Below are 27,963 nucleotides of genomic sequence, written 5' to 3'. Positions count from 1 at the left end.
CCAGATGACCTGGCCACCACAGTCACCAGACTAGAACCCAATTGAGATGGTTTGGGGTGTGCTGGACCGCAGAGTGAAGGGAAAAGGTCCAACAAGTGCTAAGCATCTCTGGGAACTCCTTCAAGATTGTTGGAAGACCATTTCGGGTGACTACCTCTTGAAGCTCATCAATGGAATGCCAAGAGTGTGTAAAGCAATCATCAAAGCAAAAGGTGGCTACTTCGAAGAACCTAGAATATAAGACATATTTTCAGTTGTTTGACACTTTTTTGTTAAGTATATAATTCCACATGTGTTAATTCATAGTTTTGATGCCTTCAGTGTGAATGTACAATTTTCATAGTAATGAAAATACAGAAAAATGTTTAAATGAGAAGGTGTGTCCAAACTTTTGGTCTGTACTGTATCATGGCACAGGTGTAATCTTTTCTGTATAGTTTATCAAGATCCTGTTTGAAGTTAGTTGGTTTTAAAATAAATTGAAAACTCAGGATAAAGGGAAACTTTGTTGTTATTATACAGAAATTCACACTTGTCCCTCACTGCACATTTAATGCTGTATCTCATAAAAGTAAAGTTTGGCCAGAAAGACTAGACCTGGTCTTGTAGGGACCATATGAGCACATTCAGCAGCACAGAAGGGAGAGAAGGTAGATTCATCCAATAAGATATCAGGGGTCTAGGAAGCCAACAGCATCATTACCCTCCGCTTTCTCTTACAGGCCCATCATAATATTTTTCATCAAGTGATTTTCTAACTTGTCAGCACATTCTACGGACGCTGTCATTTTACTTTGTAGTTTACAGATCTGGACAGGTAAGAGTCAGCGTCTCCTAATCCCAGGGGGTAGGTGGATCCTCCAGGTTGTAAGTTCTATGGAAAAGGGCTTTCAATGCCCAAAATCATTTGAACAGTTTTGGGTAGAAGAGAATGTTGCGGTCTAGAGGCAAAATGGTGATCACACGATTGTGATATGGCCGGACTACACCACCGATAAAGCAGCCACAGCCGGTGACTGAGAAGAATCTGTGACTTCTCTGCATTTAGTGGTCACTACTCACCTGGTCGGTTATTTATAGGAATCACCTCTGTACACTGATCATCACCCCTCACATATGTGTCTGTAGTATTAATATGGGTCAGATCTTCACCCTGAAACAAATATTGTAAAAGTCACAGACAGATGGAGAAGTCACATCTATGATCAGCTCTAATCCTGCCATCTCCACCGTTCTCATTACACAAATAGAAAACTTATAATACTGGTGGATAAAACAAGACTGAACACAAGACCTTCATAGAAAAAACCTGGAAGTCTGAACTGAAACGTAAATTGATGTGCATGCAAAATGTAAATGCATGTTCACACAAGGCCACTAGACAGAAAAAAACCAAAAACAAGCAAAATACCCAAATAACTGGAAGTAAATGGATAGATCGCACAGTGCAAAAATAATAATAAATAATAAAGGGTATTTGGTTAACATAATTTTGATCAAAATAATGTAAAAGCTATCCCGCCACGTCAAGGCAACCCTTATGGGACAGTCCTAACTCTAATATTAAAAACCTTACTATTTGGCTTGTTTTTGGTTTTTCTCTGTCTATGGCCTTGTGTGAACATGCATTTACATTTTGCATGCACATCAATTTACGTTTCAGTTCAGACTTCCAGGTTTTTTCTTTGTAGTTCAGTGTGCTTTAGTGCATATAAAAGGGTGTGGCTGCCCTCTGTCTGAGCTGAAAGGCTCACTCTGCCTCAGGTCTATGCTTATACTAGGGATTCGGTCTCTCTGCCCTTATCCATATGCACGTCACTTGACAAATAGTAAGGTTTTTAATATTAGAGTTAGGACTGTCCCATAAGGGTTGCCTTGACGTGGCGGAACAGCTTTTACATTATTTTGATCAAAATTATGTTAACCAAATACCCTTTATTATTTATTATTATTTTTGCACTGTGCGATCTATCCATTTACTTCCAGTTATTTGGGCATTTTGCTTGTGTTTGGTTTTTCTCACACAAGACCTTCATAGCAGTCTACACATCATAGTGGAGATCTCATGACACCTTCTCTCCATCTACCTGATGATCATGAGGAACATTGGGGTCTTCTTGTTTACAGTCATGTGGAAGAAGAGGATGGGGACATCTGTCTGGTGTTGACCTCTTACTGCATAGATCTGGAGGAAACACATACAGGGACTGAATTCATTCTTTACATACAGATAATTATAGGCCGTGTGTATTTAGTCCTGTCCTATTACCTGGTGATGTGAGGGGCTGGGGAACCTCCATCATGACGTCTTTGTACAAATCTTTGTGTCCTTCTAAATACTCCCACTCCTCCATGGAGAAATAGACAGCAACATCCTGACATCTTATAGGAACCTGACACATACAATCATACAGTCATACCCCCAATCCTTTCATAGCATTACTGTGTAATGTCCCAGCAGTGTCACCTCTCCAATCAGCAGCTCAATCATCTTGTAGGAGAGTTCTAGGATCTTCTGGTCATTGATGTCCTCATGTATGAAGAGGTGAGATGGAGGCCCTGTGATTAGGTTCAGGGGTCTTTCCCATCCCTCAGATACAGGGGCCTGGCAGCGCTCACTAGAGGTCTTCTTCACTACTGTGTAATCCTGGTTATGGAGAGACACATTATTAAATCTCCCTCCAGACATTTCCAGAGTCCTCACCTCTCCAGTTTTGTCCATCTGTTATTCCCATAGATAAGAATGATGTAATGTGACGTCATCAGAATCTCTCACCTCTCCAGTAAGCCGGAAGAGGATCTCTAGGGTGAGGTGTAATATCATCTCCGCCATCTTGTCTCTGTCCATATCCATCTTTGATGGGTCCATAAGGAAAATTCTCTAAAATAGAAGATCTTCACTGAGAGGATCTAATATTGTAGGGACCTGAATGAGAAGATGATGAGCCTATGTAACATCATAAAAGTCCTATGTAATAATACAATTACTGGAGATAATAAGGGGAAACATATGAGGAGATTTATTATTTTACAGTATTTAGATTTCTTCTTTACATCTAGTAATAAAACCTATATATTTTAGGCCACAGACAACAAGCAGTTTCTTCCTTTGAGTCTGCAGCTGAACACTTTCTCAAAGACTCATCTTCCATAAAGCTAATTCTCGTCTCATTTACCGACAATCGGCACTAGCAATACTGCAGGAGATATTCATTACACGTGACATGAGAAATAACTACTTCATGATGAGGACGACATATTCATCTTCTACTACGGCTCTAGAAACATATTTGGCCAGAGTGCTTCACTGACTCCACCGGTCGTCTATATGAATGTTTCCCGTCTTCCCTGGACTGTAATCTATCAAGTTAGATCTCATGCCTGATTCACACACAGAGGTTTGAGGCTGACAGATGGTAAGGTTTTTAATATTATACAGAGTAGGACTATCTCGAATGGGTTCACCTTGCCATGGTGGGATAGCTTTCATGCTATTTTTGATCAAATACAGTGTTGCTGAGAACCCTATATTATTTAAATGCACTTTTGCTTTTTATTTATTTTCAGCAGGGTTTATGATCATTTTTCTTCTTTATAGTTTTTTCCTGATTTATGGCCATTGTAAACATGCATTTATGTGCTGCATGGATACCAACTTAAACCAAGCTCAAATACTGTCTTTTTTCACGGGCACCATAGTGGCCGTGTGGGCTGCTGCTATGGATGATACACCCCTAACTATCCAACTATCATATGGTAAAAATCTCATAGGTCCTGGATTTATTAGTATCTGCATGAAGAATGGGGCTAAGTGAGTATTTATTAAAGGGAATCCACTCTACCGACTACCTCACGGCTGATTAAAGGGAATCTGTCACCCGCTGCGACTTATCTAACCTCTAATAAGGGCATACAGATGATAGAAATGTGAATCTATACTTACCTGTATGCCTCATATTAGAGGTCTGTTTGCTGTGAAATGGCTTTTCATTCAGTGAAGATTCTGATGCTTGCGGGCAGGTGGATGGGAAGAAGTGTCCTGTGACGTGCAGCCATGCCCAGGTCCTGCGCACTTCACTTTTTACAGAAGGCGCAGTTGTACTGTGTACTATGCAGTCATAGTACTGCAGGGATCTTGTGTGCAGGTGCCGGTGAGACACGGTGACATCCCGGTGCCTGGGCACAAGATCCCTGCAGTACTATGACTGCATAGTACACAGTACAAGTGCGTCACTAGCATAAAAAAGTGCGCAGGCGCGGGATCTGGACATGGCAACTGCACAGGGCACTGTAACGTGCAGGGGACTGGGGATATATTTTAATCAACACAGTAGGCGGGGATTTCTTCCCATCCCCCGGCCAGCAAGCATCGGAATCTTCACTGAATAAAAAGCCATTTCACAGCAAACAGTCCTCTTATATGAGGCATATGTATAGATTCACATTTCTATCACCAGTATGCCAATATTAGAGGTCAGATAAGTCCCAGGGGGTGAAAGATTCCCTTTAGTCAGCCATGGGGTAATCATAAAACCAGATATGTATCAAAGTATTGTAAGGTGGCTAATGGTCGCATAGTCGATGGGAGGCATGTGTCACAGAGATGGCTGGTCTCTGTGATGTAACCCGGAGTGTTTCACTAGGCCACATAAGCACTAAGAGGATCGTTTGGTGCACCTGGGAGCCGGGTTACGGGTTGCTAGGAGAGAATGGGTGAGTCCAGCTACCCACATAACCTCACCTCTGGGTGTGGTTAAAGGCCTATAAAATGAAGGCTGTTGTTTGGCACATGGTCTGTGTGTTTAGAGGGAGAAGACCTCCTGTGTATGTTTGTCTTCAGACCAAGCCAGGACACTGGACGCTATCACAGCTTGTGTGCCACACAGGCCTGGCTGAGCAGAGACCTGCTAAGGACATTTACTTTGTTTGCCTGATCTAAAGGCTGTTTGCTTTTCTGTTTAGCTTCTAGGTTTATGAAGCAATAAACCCACATGAACTTTTAAAGGAACATGCCTCCTGTTTTCCTCCCGTCGCATCCAAGTGAGTAAAACCCCTACAATATGTATAAAGGAACAAGTATGGTACTCAGAGAATGTTTCAATAATCCGCCTCAACACGTTTCCCCAACAGGTTCATCAGGAGGCTTGATACAGGGATGATAATTCATGATGTTCAGCATAGTGTGCCTAATAGCCAGGTGTCCATGTTTAAATAGCCCAATTCATCCAAAACCCCAGACTAGGAGGCCCATTCCAATTCCTAGAGGAGAATTGTCACAGGATATACAGAATGGAGTCTTTCTATAATAATGTACTGCGCCTGCGCTACTTCTCATGAGTTAGAGGTCCGATAATGTCCATCTCCTAGTGTGCATGTTGGGAAGTGATGTGCTTTACGCGCCACTCGTACCCGTGACTGTGCATGCCCGTAGCTATAATTACACGCCGGAGCGAATCTAGGATCATTGTCCACGATTGCGCATGCCCAGATGCCTGCGTTCCATGCCGGAGCGCATATGGTATTGGATTGCATTCCATCAAATGAAAAATCCTCTCTCTGAGATCAGCATCATGGGAGACTAAAAACAAGTATTGCACATCCTCCCATCATGCAATAGGCATGTAGATCTACTTTATCACAACAAAATATATGGGATGGTGGCCCACAGTATATTCCTAAATGGTCATATTTGACCCCTATTGCATAGAGATACACAAGGAACACCACACATTACTAAATAGTATAAGTGGGATATAACTAATAAGAAATAATTATGATATAGAAGCTCAGATCTCTTCATGAAGTAAAACAATATGTGAACCCCATTCACAGGGAACTAAGTAACAATGGGTAGAGTATAAAATCCAAAACTGTAATCCAGAATTGGGCTGTATTCATACAAAACAGGCATAGGAAATTTGCTCATTGAGTCCCTTAGGGGCTCGTGAATCCAGTCTGGAAATCCACTCACTTTCCTTTTTGAGGATACATCTATTGAGATCACCTCCTCTCACATTGGGATTAACCACCTCAATGATACAAAAGGAGATGTCTCCGGTTTCACCTCAGTGTACACTGTTCATGTGTCTCACTAATGGGGTGTCCCGACAATGGCGTATTTCGCCCAAATGCTCCCCCACCCTCCTCCTTGACTCCTTGGTTGTGCATACATAATCTAGGGGACAGGAGCATGTGGCCACATATACAAGTCTGGAGGTTTTACAGTTGGAATAATCCCTCTGGAAAAAGGTTTTACCTGTAGAGGAACTCGAGAAAGATTTACATGGTCTCATCCAATTACATGTACAACTTTCTCCACATCTAAAGAAACCACAGATTCTTCTATCTAGCCAAGTCCCCTTGAGTGCAGGTTTTTATAGAAACTATGCACTAAACGGTCCCTAATTGACCAACACTTTCTGAAAGTTATTGTGGGAATAAATCCCGCAGCACCCTCAGGTCCAGGTCAGCCAGGGTTTTCTGAGGATATTAAAAATATGATCACTCTGATTCTCGTAAGTTTCTATTACTTGTGTTATCCCATCTTTTTCTTGGTGTCTTGGTTAGGTATGGAGGAGTGTCTGTCTCTCTCGTTTTTCTGCAATCGTGTGGAATCCAAAATGGAGGATGGGGTGGTGACTATCCCACTTCAATAGTTTATTAGTGCTTGTACATTTATGGTAGTTGAGTGTCCCTAGGGTCCCATCCCATTCTTTCTTGATTAGTACATCCAGAAAAGGCAACTGGTTATAATTAAACTCTGATATAAATCTCAGGCCGACTCTATTGATGTTGAGTTCCCTGACAAACTCAAGAAACTTTTCACTCGTAACTGACCAGATGATAAAAATGTCATCAATATATATATACTAAGCCCCAATATATGGATGTCATCACTTATGATCATCTATGAATATTGTGGTTTCCTCTCACCAGCCCAGGAATAGGTTATCATATAAGGGGGCACAGCGGCTCCCCATCGCAGTACCGCTGAGCTAGTGGAAGTACTGCCTGTCAAAAAGAAAGAAGTTAAGAGTAAGAGTGAATTTTAGAAGATCCTCCATGAAGTCATTATGATACCATCCTCATGCAGTATATTACTGTACAAAGCCTCGATATCTGGTAAGGCCTGCTCCACTACATGCATGTATACATGCTCGAGGGTCTACATGTAGGGGAGCAGCCAAAGGGAAAACCATTTTCCAGAGGTTTTATTCCAACTGTAAAATCTCAGGACTTATTTTAACTGCAGAACATCAGGCGGTACTGTGAGAACATTATACTGTGTGGGCATCATACATCCTGCATAAGGGGCATAATGGGGGCATTACACTGTGTGGGGGCATCATACATCCTGCATAAGGGGCATAATGGGGGCATTACACTGTGTGGGGCATCATACATCCTGTATAAGGGGCATAATGGGGGCATTACACTGTGTGGGGGGCATCATACATCCTGCATAAGGGGCATAATGGGGGCATTACACTGTGTGGGGGGCATCATACATCCTGCATAAGGGGCATAATGGGGGCATTACACTGTGGGGGGCATCATACATCCTGCATAAGGGGCATAATGGGGGCATTACACTGTGGGGGGCATCATACATACTGTATAAGGGGCATAATGGGGGCATCATACATACTGTATAAGGGGCATAATGGGGGCATTACACTGTGTGGGGGGCATCATACATCCTGCATAAGGGGCATAATGGGGGCATTACACTGTGTGGGGGCATCATACATCCTGCATAAGGGGCATAATGGGGGCATTACACTATGTGGGGCATCATACATCCGGCATAAGGGGCATAATGGGGGCATTACACTGTGTGGGGGCATCATACATCCGGCATAAGGGGCATAATGGGGGCATTACACTGTGTGGGGGCATGATACATCCTGCATAAGGGGCATAATGGGGGCATTACACTGTGTGGGGGCATTGTACATACTGCATAAGGGGCATAATGGGGGTATCATACATACTGCATAAGTGGCATAATGGAGGCATTACACTGTGTGGGGGCATCATACATACTGCATAAGTGGCATAATGGGGGCATTACACTGTGTGGGGGGCATCATACATCCTGCATAAGGGGCATAATGAGGGCATTACACTGTGTGGGGCATCATACATCCTGCATAAGGGGCATAATGGGGGCATTACACTGTGTGGGGGCATCATACATACTGCATAAGTGGCATAATGGGGGCATTATACTGTGTGGGGGCATCATACATACTGCATAAGGGGCATAATGGGGGCATTACACTGTGTGGGGGGCATCATACATCCTGCATAAGGGGCATAATGGGGGCATTACACTGTGTGGGGGGCATCATACATCCTGCATAAGGGGCATAATGGGGGCATTACACTGTGGGGGGCATCATACATACTGCATAAGGGACATAATGGGGGCATTACACTGTGGGGGCATCATACATCCTGCATAAGGGGCATAATGGGGGCATTATAATGTGTGGGGTCATCATACATACTGCATAAGGGACATAATGGGGGCATTACACTGTGTGGGGGGCATCATACATCCTGCATAAGGGGCATAATGGGGGCATTACACTGTGTGGGGGCATCATACATCCTGCATAAGGGGCATAATGGGGGCATTACACTGTGTAGTGGCATCATACATCCTGCATAAGGGGCATAATGGGGGCATTACACTGTGTGGGGGCATCATACATCCTGCATAAGGGGCATAATGGGGGCATTACACTGTGTGGGGCATCATATATATTGCATAAGGGGCATAATGGGGGCATTACACTGTGTGGGGGGCATCATACATCCTGCATGATGGGTATAATGGGGGCATTACACTGTGTGGGGGGCATCATACATCCTGCATAAGGGGCATAATGGGGGCATTACACTGTGGGGGGCATCATACATACTGTATAAGGGGCATAATGGGGGCATTACACTGTGTGGGGGCATCATACATCCTGCATAAGGGGCATAATGGGGGCATTACACTGTGTGGGGGCATCATACATCCTGCATAAGGGGCATAATGGGGGCATTACACTATGTGGGGCATCATACATCCGGCATAAGGGGCATAATGGGGGCATTACACTGTGTGGGGGCATCATACATCCGGCATAAGGGGGGCATTACACTGTGTGGGGGCATCATACATCCTGCATAAGGGGCATAATGGGGGCATTACACTGTGTGGGGGCATTGTACATACTGCATAAGGGGCATAATGGGGGCATCATACATACTGCATAAGTGGCATAATGGAGGCATTACACTGTGTGGGGGCATCATACATACTGCATAAGTGGCATAATGGGGGCATTACACTGTGTGGGGGGCATCATACATCCTGCATAAGGGGCATAATGAGGGCATTACACTGTGTGGGGCATCATACATCCTGCATAAGGGGCATAATGGGGGCATTACACTGTGTGGGGGCATCATACATACTGCATAAGTGGCATAATGGGGGCATTACACTGTGTGGGGGCATCATACATACTGCATAAGTGGCATAATGGGGGAATTACACTGTGTGGGGGGCATCATACATCCTGCATAAGGGGCATAATGGGGGCATTACACTGTGTGGGGGGCATCATACATCCTGCATAAGGGGCATAATGGGGGCATTACACTGTGGGGGGCATCATACATACTGCATAAGGGACATAATGGGGGCATTACACTGTGGGGGCATCATACATCCTGCATAAGGGGCATAATGGGGGCATTATACTGTGTGGGGTCATCATACATACTGCATAAGGGACATAATGGGGGCATTACACTGTGTGGGGGGCATCATACATCCTGCATAAGGGGCATAATGGGGGCATTACACTGTGTGGGGGCATCATACATCCTGCATAAGGGGCATAATGGGGGCATTACACTGTGTGGGGGCATCATACATCCTGCATAAGGGGCATAATGGGGGCATTACACTGTGTGGGGGCATCATATATATTGCATAAGGGGCATAATGGGGGCATTACACTGTGTGGGGGCATCATACATCCTGCATAAGGGGCATAATGGGGGCATTATACTGTGTGGGGTCATCATACATACTGCATAAGGGACATAATGGGGGCATTACACTGTGTGGGGGGCATCATACATCCTGCATAAGGGGCATAATGGGGGCATTACACTGTGTGGGGGCATCATACATCCTGCATAAGGGGCATAATGGGGGCATTACACTGTGTGGGGGCATCATACATCCTGCATAAGGGGCATAATGGGGGCATTACACTGTGTCTGGGCATCATATATATTGCATAAGGGGCATAATGGGGGCATTACACTGTGTGGGGGCATCATACATCCTGCATAAGGGGCATAATGGGGGCATTACACTGTGTCTGGGCATCATATATATTGCATAAGGGGCATAATGGGGGCATTACACTGTGTGGGGGCATCATACATCCTGCATGATGGGTATAATGGGGGCATTACACTGTGTGGGGGGCATCATACATCCTGCATAAGGGGCATAATGGGGACATTACACTGTGTGGGGGCATCATACATCCTGCATAAGGGGCATAATGGGGGCATTACACTGTGTGGGGGCATCATACATCCTGCATAAGGGGCATAATGGGGGCATTACACTGTGAGGTCAGTAAAGGGGTCCTGTACTATGAGAACAATACGCTTCCTCCCTTCCTGCCTCCATAGTTGGGTCGTATGTATCTATTACAGGAAACAGAACAAAAACCTTATGATTCTTATAAAGGGGCAACACTAGACCCCAAAAGAGTCTCCGTGCTGAAGGGGTTAATGCCCCCTGGGCCCAGTAATGGGGGATCTCCACATACCTCCACCTGCAGTGCCGCCACCACATATATGGCTGCTCTGTGCGCACAGGAGCTGTGATGAGGTCACAGGAGGGGAGGAGTCAGGGGTCACATGATCAGGGGCCTCAGTGGATGCAGGACTCTGCTGTGCTGGTTGTCATGGTGCTGGATGAGCTGAAGTTTATGTGTGGGGTCAGGAGGGGTTTACAGTGTGGATGTAGCAGAGCCGCGGGTGTACGAGGCGTACGGAGCGGAGCCGCGGGTGTACGAGGCGTACGGAGCGGAGCCGCGGGTGTACGAGGCGTACGGAGCGGAGCCGCGGGTGTACGAGGCGTACGGAGCGGAGCCGCGGGTGTACGAGGCGTACGGAGCGGAGCCGCGGGTGTACGAGGCGTACGGAGCGGAGCCGCGGGTGTACGAGGCGTACGGAGCGGAGCCGCGGGTGTACGAGGCGTACGGAGCGGAGCCGCGGGTGTACGAGGCGTACGGAGCGGAGCCGCGGGTGTACGAGGCGTACGGAGCGGAGCCGCGGGTGTACGAGGCGTACGGAGCGGAGCCGCGGGTGTACGAGGCGTACGGAGCGGAGCCGCGGGTGTACGAGGCGTACGGAGCGGAGCCGCGGGTGTACGAGGCGTACGGAGCGGAGCCGCGGGTGTACGAGGCGTACGGAGCGGAGCCGCGGGTGTACGAGGCGTACGGAGCGGAGCCGCGTGTGTACGAGGCGTACGGAGCGGAGCCGCGTGTGTTCGAGGCGTACGGAGCGGAGCCACGCGTGTACGAGGTGTACGGAATGGAGCCGCGATCCACCGCATGCAATGACATTTCAATCGGTCAAAATCCGCAGCGGAGACTTGCTGTCTCGCCAAGTGTAAGAAACACCAAGTTCAACACGAAGAGAAGAGGGGGAGGAAGCCCAAACACTATGGAGAGGGGGAGTGAAGACCCCTAGGCAGATCTAGTATCACCCTGTCTATCCTACCATCCCTATATAGGTTCCATAACGATCACCGAGCAGGAAACCTAAGCCCTTTATCCCTAGAGCTTAGCCCTAGATAGGGAGGGAAGGGTAAGCACTGTTCAGGCCCCACTATAAACTAAAGACAACAAGGTAGACAAACAAAGGGGATAAACTTAGCTTGAGCAGACACCAGAAAGAAAACGCCAACTATCCTCCAAGGGCACAAGAGAAGAAGCTAGTCGACTACTAGAGCCCTAATACCTGCACAATGGTACATAGAAATATGACTGGTGACTCCCTGAAGCAAAATGAGTGTTTTTAAACAACCAGACCAGGGTGTGTCAATCAGCAGCAGAAAAGAAGTCACCGCTGGGTCCTAAAGGAAGAAGGATTAAGGTGTCTGCAATGCCAAGCGCAGTGACCTTCTACAGCCAGATGCAGAGTGACAATTACACCTGACACACCCGTGACAGTACCCTGCCTTCTAAGAGTGGCCTCTGCACACTCAGGACCAGGTTTCTTAGGATAAGAGGTGTGGAATGCACAAATCAACCTAGGATCATTCACCTCTGATGCTGAAACCCACATTCTTTCCTCTGGACCATAACCCTTCCAGTGCACCAAATACTGTAGGGAACAACGCTTGAGACGAGAATCTACAATCCTCTAAATCTGGAACTCCAGATTACCATCAACCATGATTGGAGGCGGCGATAGGGGTGAGGACTCAAGAGGTTCTACATATTTCTTGAGCAGAGACCTGTGAAACACATTGTGGATCTTAAGGGCCTAAGGTAGCTCAAGATGAAATGCTGCTGAATTAATGACGGCGGTTATTTTATAGGGACCAGTAAATCTAGTTCCCAGGTTCCGGGAAGGAACCTTCAACTTGATATTCCTGGTAGACAACCACACAAAGTCATTCACACTCAGGTCCGGACCTGGCGAGCGTCTCCTGTCCGCTATATGTTTGGAAAATCATGGGAGACAGGTGCAATTACTCAGAACCTCCCGCCATACTGAGGAGAGCGATGAAGCAAAACGTTCCTCCTCAGGAACTCCCGAAGCCCCTCCCCCACTAAAAGTACCAAACTTTGGTGCATACGGTTACCATCCTAAGAACAGTGACCTGAACTCAGATGTTGCCAAAAAACCTACCAGAAGCTTCCAAACCCATGACATCATCATATGGGCAGTGCAGAATTGTTTAAAGGCATAGTAATCTTAGTGTATGTAAACTTTTGACTTTGCAGTAAGTAATAAAAATTCCTTCGAACATTCTCTCTCTCATTATTCTGGCATTTGGAAAATATTAAAAATTATGGTAATTTTAATTGACCTAAAACAGGAAAGGTTTATTCTGATTTCATGTCAGATATTGAGAAAAACATGCAGATGTATCTTTTTATATAGTGTGTGTAAATTTCTGGCTTCAACTGATATATATATATATATATATTTGTGTGTGATAATAGTGAGCTTCTTACTGACTTCTTTTAACCATTTTTCATCTTTGAAAACCTAAAGTGGTGAGATTAAGCTGAAAAGGAGAGAACTTATGCACAGGTCATTTTTACATTGCTGATCGCTTGATTCTTTTTTTGTGTTTTTCTGAAAAATCCTGAAAAAGACACAGTGTGTACATAACCTTACTCACTCTATCAGGGTCCAGTGATTCCACTTGCCACTTCTCGCACCTGTTGTTGATTCCCTGCAGCGGTGACTGTCTGCGGTGCTGTGATCTGTCACCGAACTCAGTGGCTTCTGACATCTACATCAAACACTGAGTTCAGTGATTGACTACAGCGCTGCAGACACAACTTCACAGCTGCAGCCAATCAACAAAGATAGAAAGAGTAAAACCTCAGTTTTTGGGTTTTTATACCCCTGAGCTTGTGGAGTAATTTTTGAAATGGGACAACCCTTTTAATGATTTACTTTTAGTAATTTATTTAGGTGTGGGGAGGTGGTAATTATTTTTTTACTATTATACATTTGGTATAAACAACATTATAGATATGTTAATTTATTCATTCTGCATATAAAAATTCCAGTTATTTTTTTTAAAAGGTACATGTGTTTTATCATTTTTTGTGGCACTTTTAGCTAAAGCATATATGCTGTTTAATGTCTGACTTATCTAAAAATGTTACACGTATACAGTACACATTCACATCAATACAGATGGCATATACACTGTATTTATATAGTGTATATACTGTATGTGATTTGCGTATGTACTTTACACATAAATAATGGCAGCAATGAAGAAGATGGGGACCCCCTGTCACCATCACAGAGAGCAGTGGGGGAAGGTACTGTGATATCATCAACTAGAGGGCAGAAAGTGTAGAACTGGCAGGGAAATTGCAACTGTGTGGGGCAAAAAAGGAAAAAACAGCTTTTGTTGGAGTGGAGGACAGGAGAGAGTAGTGAGGCTAGAGACATAATACAGGAGGCTCCAGTACTCACTTCAGGTCAGCACTGTGCTCCTGTATACGAAATCTTTAATATCATTATTCATAGACGGCCACCAAAAAGCCTAGTAATAGCTTTCCGCAGAGCTGTGACCCCAAGATAACCACTCAAGATGGAATCATGAAACTCCTGCAACAGTCACGATCTTAGGTACACAACTACAAATAATTTGGACCCAGGAGCGGCAGAAGAAGCCATCGACTGGACTTTACGTATCTCAGCTTCCAACTCTGAGGATATCACAGAAAGCACAATGCCCTTAGATAAAATGGAGATTCAGGAGTAGAAACTGAACTTAAACTGCGTGATAGTACGACAGCTTTCACAGCCTGAAAATGATAGAGAAATTGAATCTAGAGAAAAATAAAGACCATCTGGCCTGTCTAGGGAGTTAGCCAGTCAGCTGATCAATATACGCTAAATTCCTATGGTCAGTGACCACAGTGAATTGATGTACTGCCCCCTCCAGAAAATGTCTCCATTCCTTAAAGGCTAATTTAATAGCGAGTAACTCCCAATTCCCAACAGCAGAATTTCTTTCAGCAGATGAAAATTTTCTCTAGAAAAAAGCACATTGGTTACAAATTGGTCAAAGTTTTGGAACCCTGAGATAAAACGGCCCCTACCCCGACCTCCGAAACATCGACCTCCACAATGAATGGTTCTTGGAGATTGGGTTGGATTAGAACAGGAGCAGACATGAAAGACTTTTTCAATTTTTCAAAAGCCCTCATAGCATCTGGTGGCCAAACCTTGAGATCTGCCCCCTTACGTGTGAAGTCAGTAAGAGGTTCAGCAATCTGAGCAAAACCCCTAATGAATTTCCTATAATAGTTGGCAAATCCTACAAAATGTTGCAATGCTTTCAGGTCACTAGGTTGGACCCAATCTATTATGGCTTTCACCTTCCCAGGATCCATCGTAAACACATCAGCCGATAAAATGATTCCCAGGAATTAAATTTCCTGAACAGAAAAAAAAAAAATCTCAATTTTAGCAAAGAAGTAATTTTTTCCTTCAATCTTTGTAATACAACATGAACATGTTCCTGGTGAGAATCCAAATTAAAATAATATAAATAAATAACTGCCTTTCTGCTCCGCTATCTGCAGCACGTGGTCTGAGGCATGGCGGGCACAATCTAGCAATGTCCCCACGTGTGGTCTGAGGCACAACCTAGCAACGTCCCCACTTGTGGTCTGAAGCACAACCTAGCAACGTCCCCACGTGTGGTCTGAGGCACAACCTAGCAACGTCCCCACGTGTAGTCTGAGGCACAACCTAGCAACGTCCCCACGTGTGGTCTGAGGCACAACCTAGCAACGTCCCCACGTGTGGTCAGAGGCACAACCTAGCAACGTCCCCACGTGTGGTCAGAGGCACAACCTAGCAACGTCCCCACGTGTGGTCTGAGGCACAACCTAGCAACGTCCCCACGTGTGGTCTGAGGCACAACCTAGCAACGTCCCCACGTGTGGTCTCAGGCACAACCTAGCAACATCCCCCGTGTGGTCTGAGGAACAACCTAGCAACGTCCTCACGTGTGGTCAGAGGCACAACCTAGCAACGTCCTCACGTGTGGTCAGAGGCACAACCTAGCAACGCCCTCACGTGTGGCCTGAGGCACAATCCAGAAATGTCCTCACGTGTGGCCTGAGGCACAACCTAGCACCGTCCTCACGAGTGGTCAGAGGCACAACCTAGCAACATCCTCACGTGTGGTCAGGGGCACAACCTAGCAACGCCCTCACGTGTGGCCTGAGGCACAATCTAAAATGTCCTCACGTGTGGCCTGAGGCACAACCTAGCAACGTCCTCATGTGTGGTCTGAGGCACAACCTAGCAACGTCCTCACGTGTGGTCAGAGGCACAACCTAGCAACGCCCTCACGTGTGGCCTGAGGCACAATCTAGAAATGTCCTCACGTGTGGCCTGAGGCACAACCTAGCAACGTCCTCATGTGTGGTCTGAGGCACAACCTAGCAACGTCCTCACGTGTGGTCAGAGGCACAACCTAGCAACGCCCTCACGTGTGGCCTGAGGCACAATCTAGAAATGTCCTCACGAGTGGCCTGAGGCACAACCTAGCAACGTCCTCATGTGTGGTCTGAGGCACAACCTAGCAACGTCCTCACGTGTGGTCAGAGGCGCAACCTAGCAACGCCCTCACGTGTGGCCTGAGGCACAATCTAGAAATGTCCTCACGAGTGGCCTGAGGCACAATCTAGCAACGTCCCTACGTGTGGTCTGAGGCACAATCTAGCAACGTCCCCACGTGTGGTCAGAGGCACAACCTAGCAACGTCCTCACGTGTGGTCAGAGGCACAACCTAGCAACGCCCTCACGTGTGGCCTGAGGCACAATCTAAAATGTCCTCACGTGTGGCCTGAGGCACAACCTAGCAACGTCCTCATGTGTGGTCTGAGGCACAACCTAGCAACGTCCTCACGTGTGGTCAGAGGCGCAACCTAGCAACGCCCTCACGTGTGGCCTGAGGCACAATCTAGAAATGTCCTCACGTGTGGCCTGAGGCACAACCTAGCAACGTCCTCATGTGTGGTCTGAGGCACAACCTAGCAACGTCCTCATGTGTGGTCAGAGGCACAACCTAGCAACGTCCTCACGTGTGGTCAGAGGCACAACCTAGCAACGCCCTCACGTGTGGCCTGAGGCACAATCCAGAAATGTCCTCACGTGTGGCCTGAGGCACAACCTAGCACCGTCCTCACGAGTGGTCAGAGGCACAACCTAGCAACGTCCTCACGTGTGGTCAGAGGCACAACCTAGCAACGCCCTCACGTGTGGCCTGAGGCACAATCTAAAATGTCCTCACGTGTGGCCTGAGGCACAACCTAGCAACGTCCTCATGTGTGGTCTGAGGCACAACCTAGCAACGTCCTCACGTGTGGTCAGAGGCGCAACCTAGCAACGCCCTCACGTGTGGCCTGAGGCACAATCTAGAAATGTCCTCACGTGTGGCCTGAGGCACAACCTAGCAACGTCCTCATGTGTGGTCTGAGGCACAACCTAGCAACGTCCTCATGTGTGGTCAGAGGCACAACCTAGCAACGTCCTCACGTGTGGTCAGAGGCACAACGTAGCAACGCCCTCACGTGTGGCCTGAGGCCCAATCCAGAAATATCCTCACGTGTGGCCTGAGGCACAACCTAGCACCGTCCTCACGAGTGGTCAGAGGCACAACCTAGCAACGTCCTCACGTGTGGTCAGAGGCACAACCTAGCAACGCCCTCACGTGTGGCCTGAGGCACAATCTAAAATGTCCTCACGTGTGGCCTGAGGCACAACCTAGCAACATCCTCATGTGTGGTCTGAGGCACAACCTAGCAACGTCCTCACGTGTGGTCAGAGGCGCAACCTAGCAACGCCCTCACGTGTGGCCTGAGGCACAATCTAGAAATGTCCTCACATGTGGCCTGAGGCACAACCTAGCAACGTCCTCATGTGTGGTCTGAGGCACAACCTAGCAACGTCCTCACGTGTGGTCAGAGGCACAACCTAGCAACGCTCTCACGTGTGGCCTGAGGCACAATCTACAAATGTCCTCACGAGTGGCCTGAGGCACAACCTAGCAACGTCCCCACGTGTGGTCAGAGGCACAACCTAGCAACGCCCTCACGTGTGGCCTGAGGCACAATCTAGAAATGTCCTCACGAGTGGCCTGAGGCACAACTTAGCAACGTCCCCACGTGTGGTCAGAGGCACAACCTAGCAACGTCCTCACGTGTGGTCAGAGGCACAACCTAGCAATGCCCTCACGTGTCGCCTGAGGCACAATCTAGAAATGTCCTCACGTGTGGCCTGAGGCACAACCTAGCAACGTCCTCATGTGTGGTCTGAGGCACAACCTAGCAACGTCCTCACGTGTGGTCAGAGGCACAACCTAGCAACGCCCTCACGTGTGGCCTGAGGCACAATCTGGAAATGTCCTCACGAGTGGCCTGAGGCACAACCTAGCAACGTCCCCACGTGTGGTCAGAGGCACAACCTAGCAACGTCCTCACGTGTGGTCAGAGGCACAACCTAGCAACACCCTCACGTGTGGCCTGAGGCACAATCTAGAAATGTCCTCACGTGTGGCCTGAGGCACAACCTAGCAACGTCCTCATGTGTGGTCTGAGGCACAACCTAGCAACGTCCTCACGTGTGGTCAGAGGCACAACCTAGCAATGTCCTCACGTGTGGTCAGAGGCACAACCTAGCAACGCTCTCACGTGTGGCCTGAGACACAATCTAGAAATGTCCTCACGAGTGGCCTGAGGCACAAGCTAGCAACGTCCCCACGTGTGGTCAGAGGCACAACCTAGCAACGTCCTCACGTGTGGTCAGAGGCACAACCTAGCAACGCCCTCATGTGTGGCCTGAGGCACAATCTAGAAATGTCCTCACGTGTGGCCTGAGGCACAACCTAGCTACGTCCTCATGTGTGGTCTGAGGCACAACCTAGCAACGTCCTCACGTGTGGTCTGAGGCACAACTTAGCAACGTCCTCACGTGTGGTCAGAGGCACAACCTAGCAACGTCCTCACGAGTGGTCAGAGGCACAACCTAGCAACGCCCTCACGTGTGGCCTGAGGCACAATCTAGAAATGTCCTCACGTGTGGCCTGAGGCACAACCTAGCAACGTCCTCACGTGTGGTCTGAGGCACAATCTAGCAACATCCCCATGTGTGGTCTGAGGCACAATATAGAAATGTCCTCACGTGTGCCCTGAGGCACGGCAGGCACAATCTAGTAACGTCATCGCGTCGGCTACCATCATATTCAACAATAAATAACATTAAAATCTCAGTGACACCATACCATCTGCGAGGTCAGGCGTTATAGATGCCCCTGAAGGAGAAGCCTGGACCCACCGGAGGATTCTCCAGAGAGTCAGTCTAACGATGAAGTCTATGGCTTCTAAAATAATATTCTAATTGGAACACTGCAGCGTTTCAGTTAGTCATATATGATGAAGTGAGACCGACTGCCTGCAGTTCAGCCATCATGAATATTTAAATAGCATTGTTTGGATGGTTAAAAATATGTTAATTTTAAACCTAGTTACATAGGGTTCTTAAAGGGAACCAATCAAGGTTTTCCTCATATAAAGTATGGCCACCACCTGTATGCCACCATTCTAGAATGCTGTACACATGTTTCCAAGCCAATTTGCACAATGTTAAAAAAAGAACTTTATTATACTCACCTACGGGGCGATCCAGTCCTATGGATGTCGCTGGTCTTCATCAGCACCGTTCCAGTCTGCTTTGTGTGGATTACACGTCCAACGTCATTCCCACACAGCCTCTGCCATCACACTCTTGTGCAGGCATACTTCTCTTCCCTGTGCGGGGAAAGGGCAGAGAGAAATGCGTCTGCCCAGGAGTGCGATGGAAGACACTGTGTGGATAATGTAGGACACGTCATCGACTTGAAGAAAGGAGGACGGCAATCTCAGGAAGAGGAGGCGCCAGATTAACAGTAGCGAAGCCCATTGGATGGGACCGCCCTGTAGGTGAGTCTAATATAAGGAATTTTTTTTTACGTTATGCAGATCGGATTGGGGACTTATATACAGCATTCTAGGGCATACAGGTGGTAGTCGTACTTTATATGGGGAAAACCAGGTGACAGGTTCCCTTTAAGCAGGTTTTCAGCTATGCAGCAAGTACAAGTGAACTTCATTGTTTCAAAAGTGGGTTACCTGTCTAAGCCATGTTATTATAGTACCTTTTACATGGTTTACACAGATGCATCATGGGCTTTTCCTGCCCTATGAGTAAAATGAAAGGCTAAAATACAATGAGGAAACTTAATCAGAGAAATGTTTTATTTACATTCAGAACAAAAACAAATAAACAAATAACCATTACCACAGAAATCTCAAACTTTTACTTGTAGAAATATTGTCAAAAGAACATTTTAACATATATAGAAACAATTATAATTTTATAAAAGTGCATTTTATTAGCATTGAAAACTTTATGCCTTTGCTTGTTTCATTTTACGCATGTCTGATGTATTATAAAACTGTAATAAGCTGTTGGTGCATAAGGGCAGGATTGTGGGTAGGGTCTTTGGCTTTGCTCCGGCCCCTCGGCCTGCCTCCAGTGTCTGATGTTTAGGTGTCCTGGAACTGGGATCATGATGTCTGCTTTGGATAGCAAATCAATAGCCTTGAAAAACCCGGCAATGAGGGAAAGAGTCTTACGGGGGTGGGTCGCAAAAACAAGGGAGCATGGAAAATTCTATTTTGTAGCCGTAGGAGACAATGTCTCTGACCCACGCGTTGGTGGATGTAGGTGTTGGTGATGTAGGTACGAGCTGATTTTAGTTATGCAGCTAGGGCCTTTCTAGTCTGTACAGAGACCAGTTGGGTGTTGTTGCAGTGTTCTCCCCTGTGTGGGTTCTCCAGTGGCTACCAAAATGCGTTTTCTGATTAGAACATGTCGCACATTTTGAACATGAAAAGGCTTCTCTCCTGTGTGACTTCTCAGATGTTTATTAAGAGTTGATTTCTGTACAAAACATTTCCCACAATCTGAACATGAAAAAGGCTTCTCTCCTGTATGAGTTCTCTGATGTGCATTAAGATGTGATTTCTGTACAAAACTTTTCCCACATTCTGAACATGAAAAAGGCTTCTCTCCTGTGTGAGTTCTCTGATGTTTATTGAGAGTTGATTTCTGTACAAAACATTTACCACAATCTGAACATGAAAAAGGCTTCTCCCCTGTGTGAGTTCTCTGATGTGTATTAAGAGTTGATTTCTGCACAAAGCATTTCCCACATTCTGAACATGAAAAAGGCTTCTCCCCTGTGTGGGTTCTCTGGTGCTTAACAAAATTTGATTTATGGTTAAAACATTTTCCACATTCTAAACATGAAAAAGGCTTCTCCCCTGAGTGGGTTCTTTGGTGGATAACAACATCTGATTTATGTTTAAAACATTTTCCATATTCTGAACATGAAAAAGGCTTTTTCCCTGTGTGAGTTCTCTGGTGCCTAACAAGATCTGATTTCTGGTTAAAACATTTCCCACACTTGGAACAAGAAAATGTATTCTCTGCTGTGTGAATTTTTTGATGTTTAAGAAAAGACTTTTTGAGGGGAAAACTATTTGTATATTCTGGATGTGAAAATGGCTTCTTTGCTTTAGGAGCAGTTCGTTTTTTAATGCTTATTTTGTGACTTTGAGTTTCCTTATTAGTTGGTAATGAATCGGAAGACAGGACCTGTATGAAAGGCTCAGATGACAAATCTTTGCTGTGAAGGAATGATGGTATATATGGAGTAATGGCATTCACTTCAATTGTATCCTGTGGGATCTCAAGGTCATCTGATTTAAAAATTGAAGCTATCAGTTGTCCCTCTGATCTCCTGGTACAGTCGTCATCTGCCAAGAATAAAACCAATTATTATTTTTGAATAAATATCCTTGAATTTTATATTTTTGAACATTTCTAATTAAACTGTCCATTATAATGGCAAGTTACGTAACAAAAAAAAAAATATTAATTATTCACCAAGACAATGACAGTTCACAGTCCAATAGAATACTTCATAGGATGAACCAGTAGAGCGTGGTGTCCAACTGTTTGTTCATTCTGCCTCCAAAACATGGAATAAAAAGCCACCAATGTTATGAAGGCAAAAATGATACCAATAAAAACTTCTACTCATCTCACAAAAAAACAAGTCTCCACTCAGGTCCATCATCTGTCAGTGGAAAAACAGAGGTTTCCACATTATTAGTGGCTCATAGGCTCTTGAGAATCAACATGGCTTCCATAAACCAATCCAGTAATATCTGCTCCCCCAAAGTCAGATCTTCCCTCACTTCTGAGCCTTGCAGTGTGCCCAAACCATATTTACCATCCATGTATTTGGCATTACTATAGTGAGAAGGACCCACTTAATTTATGGTGTGTGTCTCCTGGAGCACAATCTGGGCACTATGTGTTGGGTAATATTATGGCACATGTGCAATTTTCATGCTCCATCATCCACTGGGTGCTAATTTCTGGAAAGTGCCTGTGGAGTCAATATAGACACTGCTCCTACAGATTAATTCTTTGAGTTTTATTATTTCCAAAATGCAGTCACTTTATGGGGATCTCTAAAAATGAGTAACTAGTGGTGAAACCTCTCTGGGGTAATTAGAGTATGGGGCTCGGAGGCTCTTGGCAATCTAAACTATCATAAGGGCCAATATTTTGATGAGTGCCAAGAAGAAATATTAGACATTCAAAAAATAACTTTTATAACAGAGTAGAGCTGAGGTGTCTTAAATTTAGACCACGGGCATTTGGAGAGACAATGGAGACCTTTTTTAAAGACTACCAGTGAGTTACAGACTCAAATAAGTGAGGCAGGCCGATCCCACCACAATCAAACTATCATACAGAATAAACCTATAATAAAGATATAGACTAGATCCCCAACAACAACGTATGTATGAGGGGAGAACTCCAACACTAAACTAGAGTTGTACTCTTATGGTGGACCATTGGAGCTACTATGAGTCCTGACCAGAAGAGTAGAGAAAGTATTAGCGCTCCCATTTCAGGAGAGATTGTGCAGTAATCTGAATTCCTTAGGATTGAAAACATAATGGAAATAATGACGTGGAGTGAATCCATGAAACCAGGGCTCGAGCCATGCCAACACATCTCCTGCAGGCGTGAATAAATGTATATTACAACCATCAGCCATGCACAGCTTAGAGATACCGTATTTTTCTAACTATAGGACGCACCGGACCATAAGACGCACCTAGGTTTTTAAAAAATGTGGTCATGATGCACTTTTAAGGGGGAGGGGGTCTTCTGCTGACACTGGTATAGGGGTAATGAACCCCAATTGACAATATCCCCCATTCTGGTATATATGCCCCCCCTTGCTTTAATACGTGGTCCCCATCCCCATTCTAGTATGGCTGGCACCCCTCCATCCTGGTATGCATGGCACCCCTCCATCCTGGTATGCATGTCACCCCTCATCCTTATCCTGGTATGCATGGAACCCCTCATCCTTATCCTGGTATGCATGGCACCCCTCATCCCTATCCTGGTATGCATGGCACCCCTCATCCCTATCCTGGTATGCATGGCACCCCTAATCCCTATCCTGGTATGCATGGCACCGCTCATCCCTATCCTGGTATGCATGGCACCCCTAATCCCTGTCCTGGTATGCATGGCACCCCTAATCCCTGTCCTGGTATGCATGGCCCCCTCATCTTTTTCCTGATATGCATGGCACCCCTAATCCCTGTCCTGGTATGCATGGCCCCCTCATCTTTATCCTGATATGCATGGCACCCCTAAACCCTGTCCTGGCATGCATGGCCCCCTCATCTTTATCCTGTTATGCATGGCACCCCTAATCCCTGCCCTGGTATGCATGGCCCCCCCTCAGCTTTATCCTAGTATGCATGGTCCCCCTAATCCCCATCAAGCTGCACATAAAAAAAATAAACACTCCTACTCACCTCTCTTCTCTCTCCTCCAGCGCTGCGTCCTGTGTGCCTGCACTGATCTCTCCATGTGAGCCGCGCATGACATCACTGTCATGCGTGGCTCACAAGAAGAGAGAGATCATCTGCTGGAAGTCACTGCTCCCCATGCCGGGACTGTGTGTGCGGGGAGCAGTGACTTCATGCTGCTTAATAGCTGGCACACAGTGGAGTGCAGTGCGGCTCCTGCTGCTGCCGGGCAATCGTGTGTGCCCGCTTATTAAAGGGCATGAATATTCACCGCTCTCCACTCCCATGGGCGTGAAGAGAGGTTGAATATTCATGCCCTTTAACAGCGGGCACAGGCGATTCCAGCAACTGCTCCCCACGCCCCAATGGGCGTGGGGAGCAGTGAATATTCATTTTCTTTAGCAGCGGGGACAGTGTAGGCTGCAGCGGGTAGCCCTGTGCCCCGCTCCTCCACACATATATATATATATATATATATATATATATATATATATATATATATATATATATATATATATATATATATATATATATATATATACACATATACACATCCCCTCCCCCCAAAATTTACGGTATATCATGGCACAGGTGTAATGTTTTTTATGTAGTTTGTCGCAATCCTGTTTGAAGTTAGTTGGTTTTAAAAGAAACTGTAAAGTCAGGATAAAGGGAAACTCTGTTGTTATTGTACAGAAATTCACACTTGTCCCTCACTGCACATTTAATGCTGTATCTCATAAAAGTGAAGTTTGGCCAGAAAGACTGGACCTGGTCTTGTAGGGACCATATGAGCACATTCAGCAGCACAGAAGGGAGAGAAGGTAGATTCATCCAATAAGATATCAGGGTTCTAGGAAGCCAACAGCATCATTACCCTCCTCTTTCTCTTACAGGCCCATCATAATATTATTCTTCAAGTGATTTTCTAATTTGTCAGCACATTCGACGTACGCTGTCATTAGGCTTTGTAGTTTACAGATCTGAGGAGGTAACAGTCAGCATCATCTAATCCCAGGGGGTAGGTGGATCCTCCAGGTTGTAAGTTATATAGAAAAGGGCTTTCAATACCCAAAGTCATTTGAACAGTTTTGGGTGGAAGAGAATGTTATGGTCTAGCGGCAAAATGGTGATCACACGATTGTGATACGGCCGGACTACACCACCGATAAAGCAGCCACAGCCGGTGACTGAGAAGAATCTGTGACTTCTCTGTATTTAGTGGTCACTACTCACCTGGGTGGTCATATGTAGGAATCTCCTCTTTACACCGCTCATCACCCCTCACATATGTCTCTGTAGTATTAATATGGGTCAGATCTTCACCCTGAAACAAATATTGTAAAAGTCACAGACAGATGGAGAAGTTCCATCTATGATCAGCTCTAATCCTGCCATTGCGTCGCCCCTGGGCCACTGTGTGTGGGGATACCCGGAGCCAGGTCTCTGCGCGATGCTGGGACTAGTAGTGGTGACCCGGTCCCGTGGCTCAGGGTGCTCTGGTTCAAATGGCAGTCTATGTTTATTGTGGTCTTTAAGTATTTAAGTGTCTGACTACGCCACCCATGGATTGCGGTCAGGGTGAACCACCGCTGCAGGGCAGTCCGCTGAGGCTGGTATTGTGTGTGCAGCAGAGTGTGGTATAACTCCCCACGGGAGGAGTGTAGCCTCAGGGCAGGTAGTGTAGATGGTGGGAGCGATAGTGCAGGCCGCGGAAGTAACACTCAGAGTCTTTCATGTAGTTCAGGGTCTTTACTGGTGGCATTATCAAATGACCCGTCCGGTATACTGGTTAACAACGGAGACCTGGTCAGTCTGAGAGCAACTGAGCAATCCCGCTGGTCAGGGGGAGTTTGTAGGCCTGCCGTTCTGACTGCACTCTTCCCTGGCTATCCCGCTGTAGTGTGGTGGTAGCCCACGCCTCTGAGTGTACCGTGTGGTTCTCACCCGTATGACGAGCGACTTGGGGCCTTCTGTACTTCTTACCCCTCCGGGGTGGTATTCGTCCCTCACGTGTGGCTGCGCCTCCGGGCTTCCTTGGGCCAGAGGACTTGAAATCCCCTGCGTTGTGGTTTTCTGCTGCTAGGTTTAGAACTTTGACAGCCTCGGACTCGAGTGTCCGGCTTAGTAGTCACTGGCCAGGACTAGCTCTTCTAGCTCTTGTCCCTGGCCTTTAGTTTCTCCTCTGTCCACAGGGACTCCTCAGCTGCGGCTGACCTGTCCCTAACTTGGTCTCTCTAGGTCTCTCTAACCCCGCCTCAGACCCAGTTTTTATAAGGGCAGCCAGCTCCCCTCCCTGGGCTGAGGCAGGAGGTGCTGCAGGCTAATTGTCCCTAACCAGGGAACCTCCCACCTGCTCTCAGACATGACATGCTGTTATAGTGGCAACTAGGCCAGGGTGCCACACCATCTCCACCGTCCTCATTACACAAGTATAAAACATGTAATACTGGGGGATAAAACAAGACTGAACACAAGACCTTCACAGCCGTCAACACATCATAGGGGAGATCTCATGACACCTTCTCTCCATCTACCTGATGATCCTGAAGAACATTGGGATCTTCTTGTTTACAGTCCTGTGGAAGAAGAGGATGGGGACATCTCTCTGGTGTTGTCCTCTTACTGGATAGATCTGGAGGAAACACATACAAGGACTGAATTCATTCTTTACATACAGATAATTATAGGCCGTGTGTATTTAGTCCTGTCTATTACCTGGTGATGTGAGGGGCTGAGGAACCTCCATCATGATGTCCTTGTACAGATCTTTGTGTCCTTCTAAATACTCCCACTCCTCCATGGAGAAATAGACAGCGACATCCTGACATCTTATAGGAACCTGACACATACAACGATACCGTCATTCCCCCCGATCCCTTCATAGCGTTACTGTATAATGTCCCAGCAGTGTCACCTCTCCAGTCAGCAGCTCAATCATCTTGTAGGTGAGTTCTAATATCTTCTGGTCATTGATGTCCTCATGCATCAGGGGGAGAGGTGGAGGCCCCGTGATTGGGCTCAGGGGTCTTCCCCATCCCTCAGACACAGGGGCCTGACAGCACTCACTAGAGGTCTTCTTCACTACTGCGTAATCCTGGTTATGGAGAGACACATTAATAAATCTCCCTCCAGACATTTCCAGAGTCCTCACCTCTCCAGTTTTGTCCATCTGTTATTCCCATAGATAAGAATGATGTAATGTGATGTCATCAGAATCTCTCACCTCTCCAGTAAGCCGGAAGAGGATCTCTAGGGTGAGGTGTAATATCCGCTCCGCCATCTTGTCTCTGTCCATATCCATCTTTGATGGGTCAATAAGGATAACTCTTATATAGATCTTCACTGAGAGGATCTGATATTGTAGAGACCTGAATGAGAAGATGATGAGCTGATGGAACATCATAAAAATCCTGTGTAATAATACAATTACTGGAGATAATAAGGGAAACATTTGAGGAGATTTATTATTTTACAGTATTTAGATTTCTTCTTTACATCTAGTAATAAAACCTATATATTTTAGGCCACAGACAACAAGCAGTTTCTTCCTCTGAGTCTGTAGCTGAATACGTTTCTCCAAGACTCATCTTCCATAAAGCTAATTTTCGGCTGATTTACTGACACTGCAATCGGCATTAGCAATACTGCAGGAGATATTCATTACACGTGACATGAGAAATAACTACTTCATGAGGAGGACGACATCTTCATCTTCTACTACGGCTCTAGAAACATATTTGGACAGAGTCCGTGGTGGTTGCTGTTTCTTTCCTGTTTTGGTTGTTTCTTGTGTCATTTCTTACCTTTATGTAACGTGTGTGTATTGGTTCTGACATTCGTGATCTTGTTGTCATGTGAAAATCACTATATTAAGAACACCCAATGGACATGACGCCGGCTTATAAAAGGCGTCCGGCCCCGGAATGTGGCAACAGGAGCGTGTTCACACCACAACTCCCTCCCCATGAAACGCTGCTTGTGCCGACAGCTGATGGATATCGCGTCACAGACCTGACAGGATCATCTGGATTGTTTCATAGGACGTACAGGAGGAACCGGTCTAGAAAGCAGAAGATCCAGCAAATATCTGCCACATATTCCTGCAAATCCCCCGAATGTCATCACTAGTATCTACATTACTGTGCTGGAACTAGGAGAGGAATAATGGCGTTGTGTGAGGACTTCTCTGGGCTTCTGT

General features: G+C 46.2%; 1 protein-coding gene across 1 annotated transcript in view; it reads right to left on the bottom strand.

Annotated features, from left to right (window-relative positions):
- LOC141206992 (uncharacterized) overlaps window positions 1-27,963 on the bottom strand; it is a 72,168-nt gene that overhangs the window by 19,959 nt on the left and 24,246 nt on the right. The window contains exons 11-20 of the mRNA XM_073664350.1: window positions 26,680-26,853; window positions 26,481-26,604; window positions 26,300-26,397; window positions 24,999-25,089; window positions 20,640-21,671; window positions 6,989-7,011; window positions 2,468-2,641; window positions 2,270-2,393; window positions 2,088-2,185; window positions 1,063-1,153 (exon numbers count right to left, since the gene is read on the bottom strand). Of these exons, the coding sequence (XP_073520451.1) occupies window positions 1,063-1,153; window positions 2,088-2,185; window positions 2,270-2,393; window positions 2,468-2,641; window positions 6,989-7,011; window positions 20,640-21,671; window positions 24,999-25,089; window positions 26,300-26,397; window positions 26,481-26,604; window positions 26,680-26,853 (2,029 nt within the window). The remainder of the gene's footprint in view (window positions 1-1,062; window positions 1,154-2,087; window positions 2,186-2,269; window positions 2,394-2,467; window positions 2,642-6,988; window positions 7,012-20,639; window positions 21,672-24,998; window positions 25,090-26,299; window positions 26,398-26,480; window positions 26,605-26,679; window positions 26,854-27,963) is intronic.

This window comes from Phyllobates terribilis, unplaced genomic scaffold, assembly GCF_046119375.1.
Source record: "Phyllobates terribilis strain yellow unplaced genomic scaffold, ASM4611937v1 Scaffold_156__1_contigs__length_4398808, whole genome shotgun sequence".
NCBI classification, from domain to species: Eukaryota; Metazoa; Chordata; class Amphibia; order Anura; family Dendrobatidae; genus Phyllobates; species Phyllobates terribilis.
Note: the sequence above shows the minus strand (reverse complement) of the source record. Positions and strands in the feature narration are given on the sequence as shown.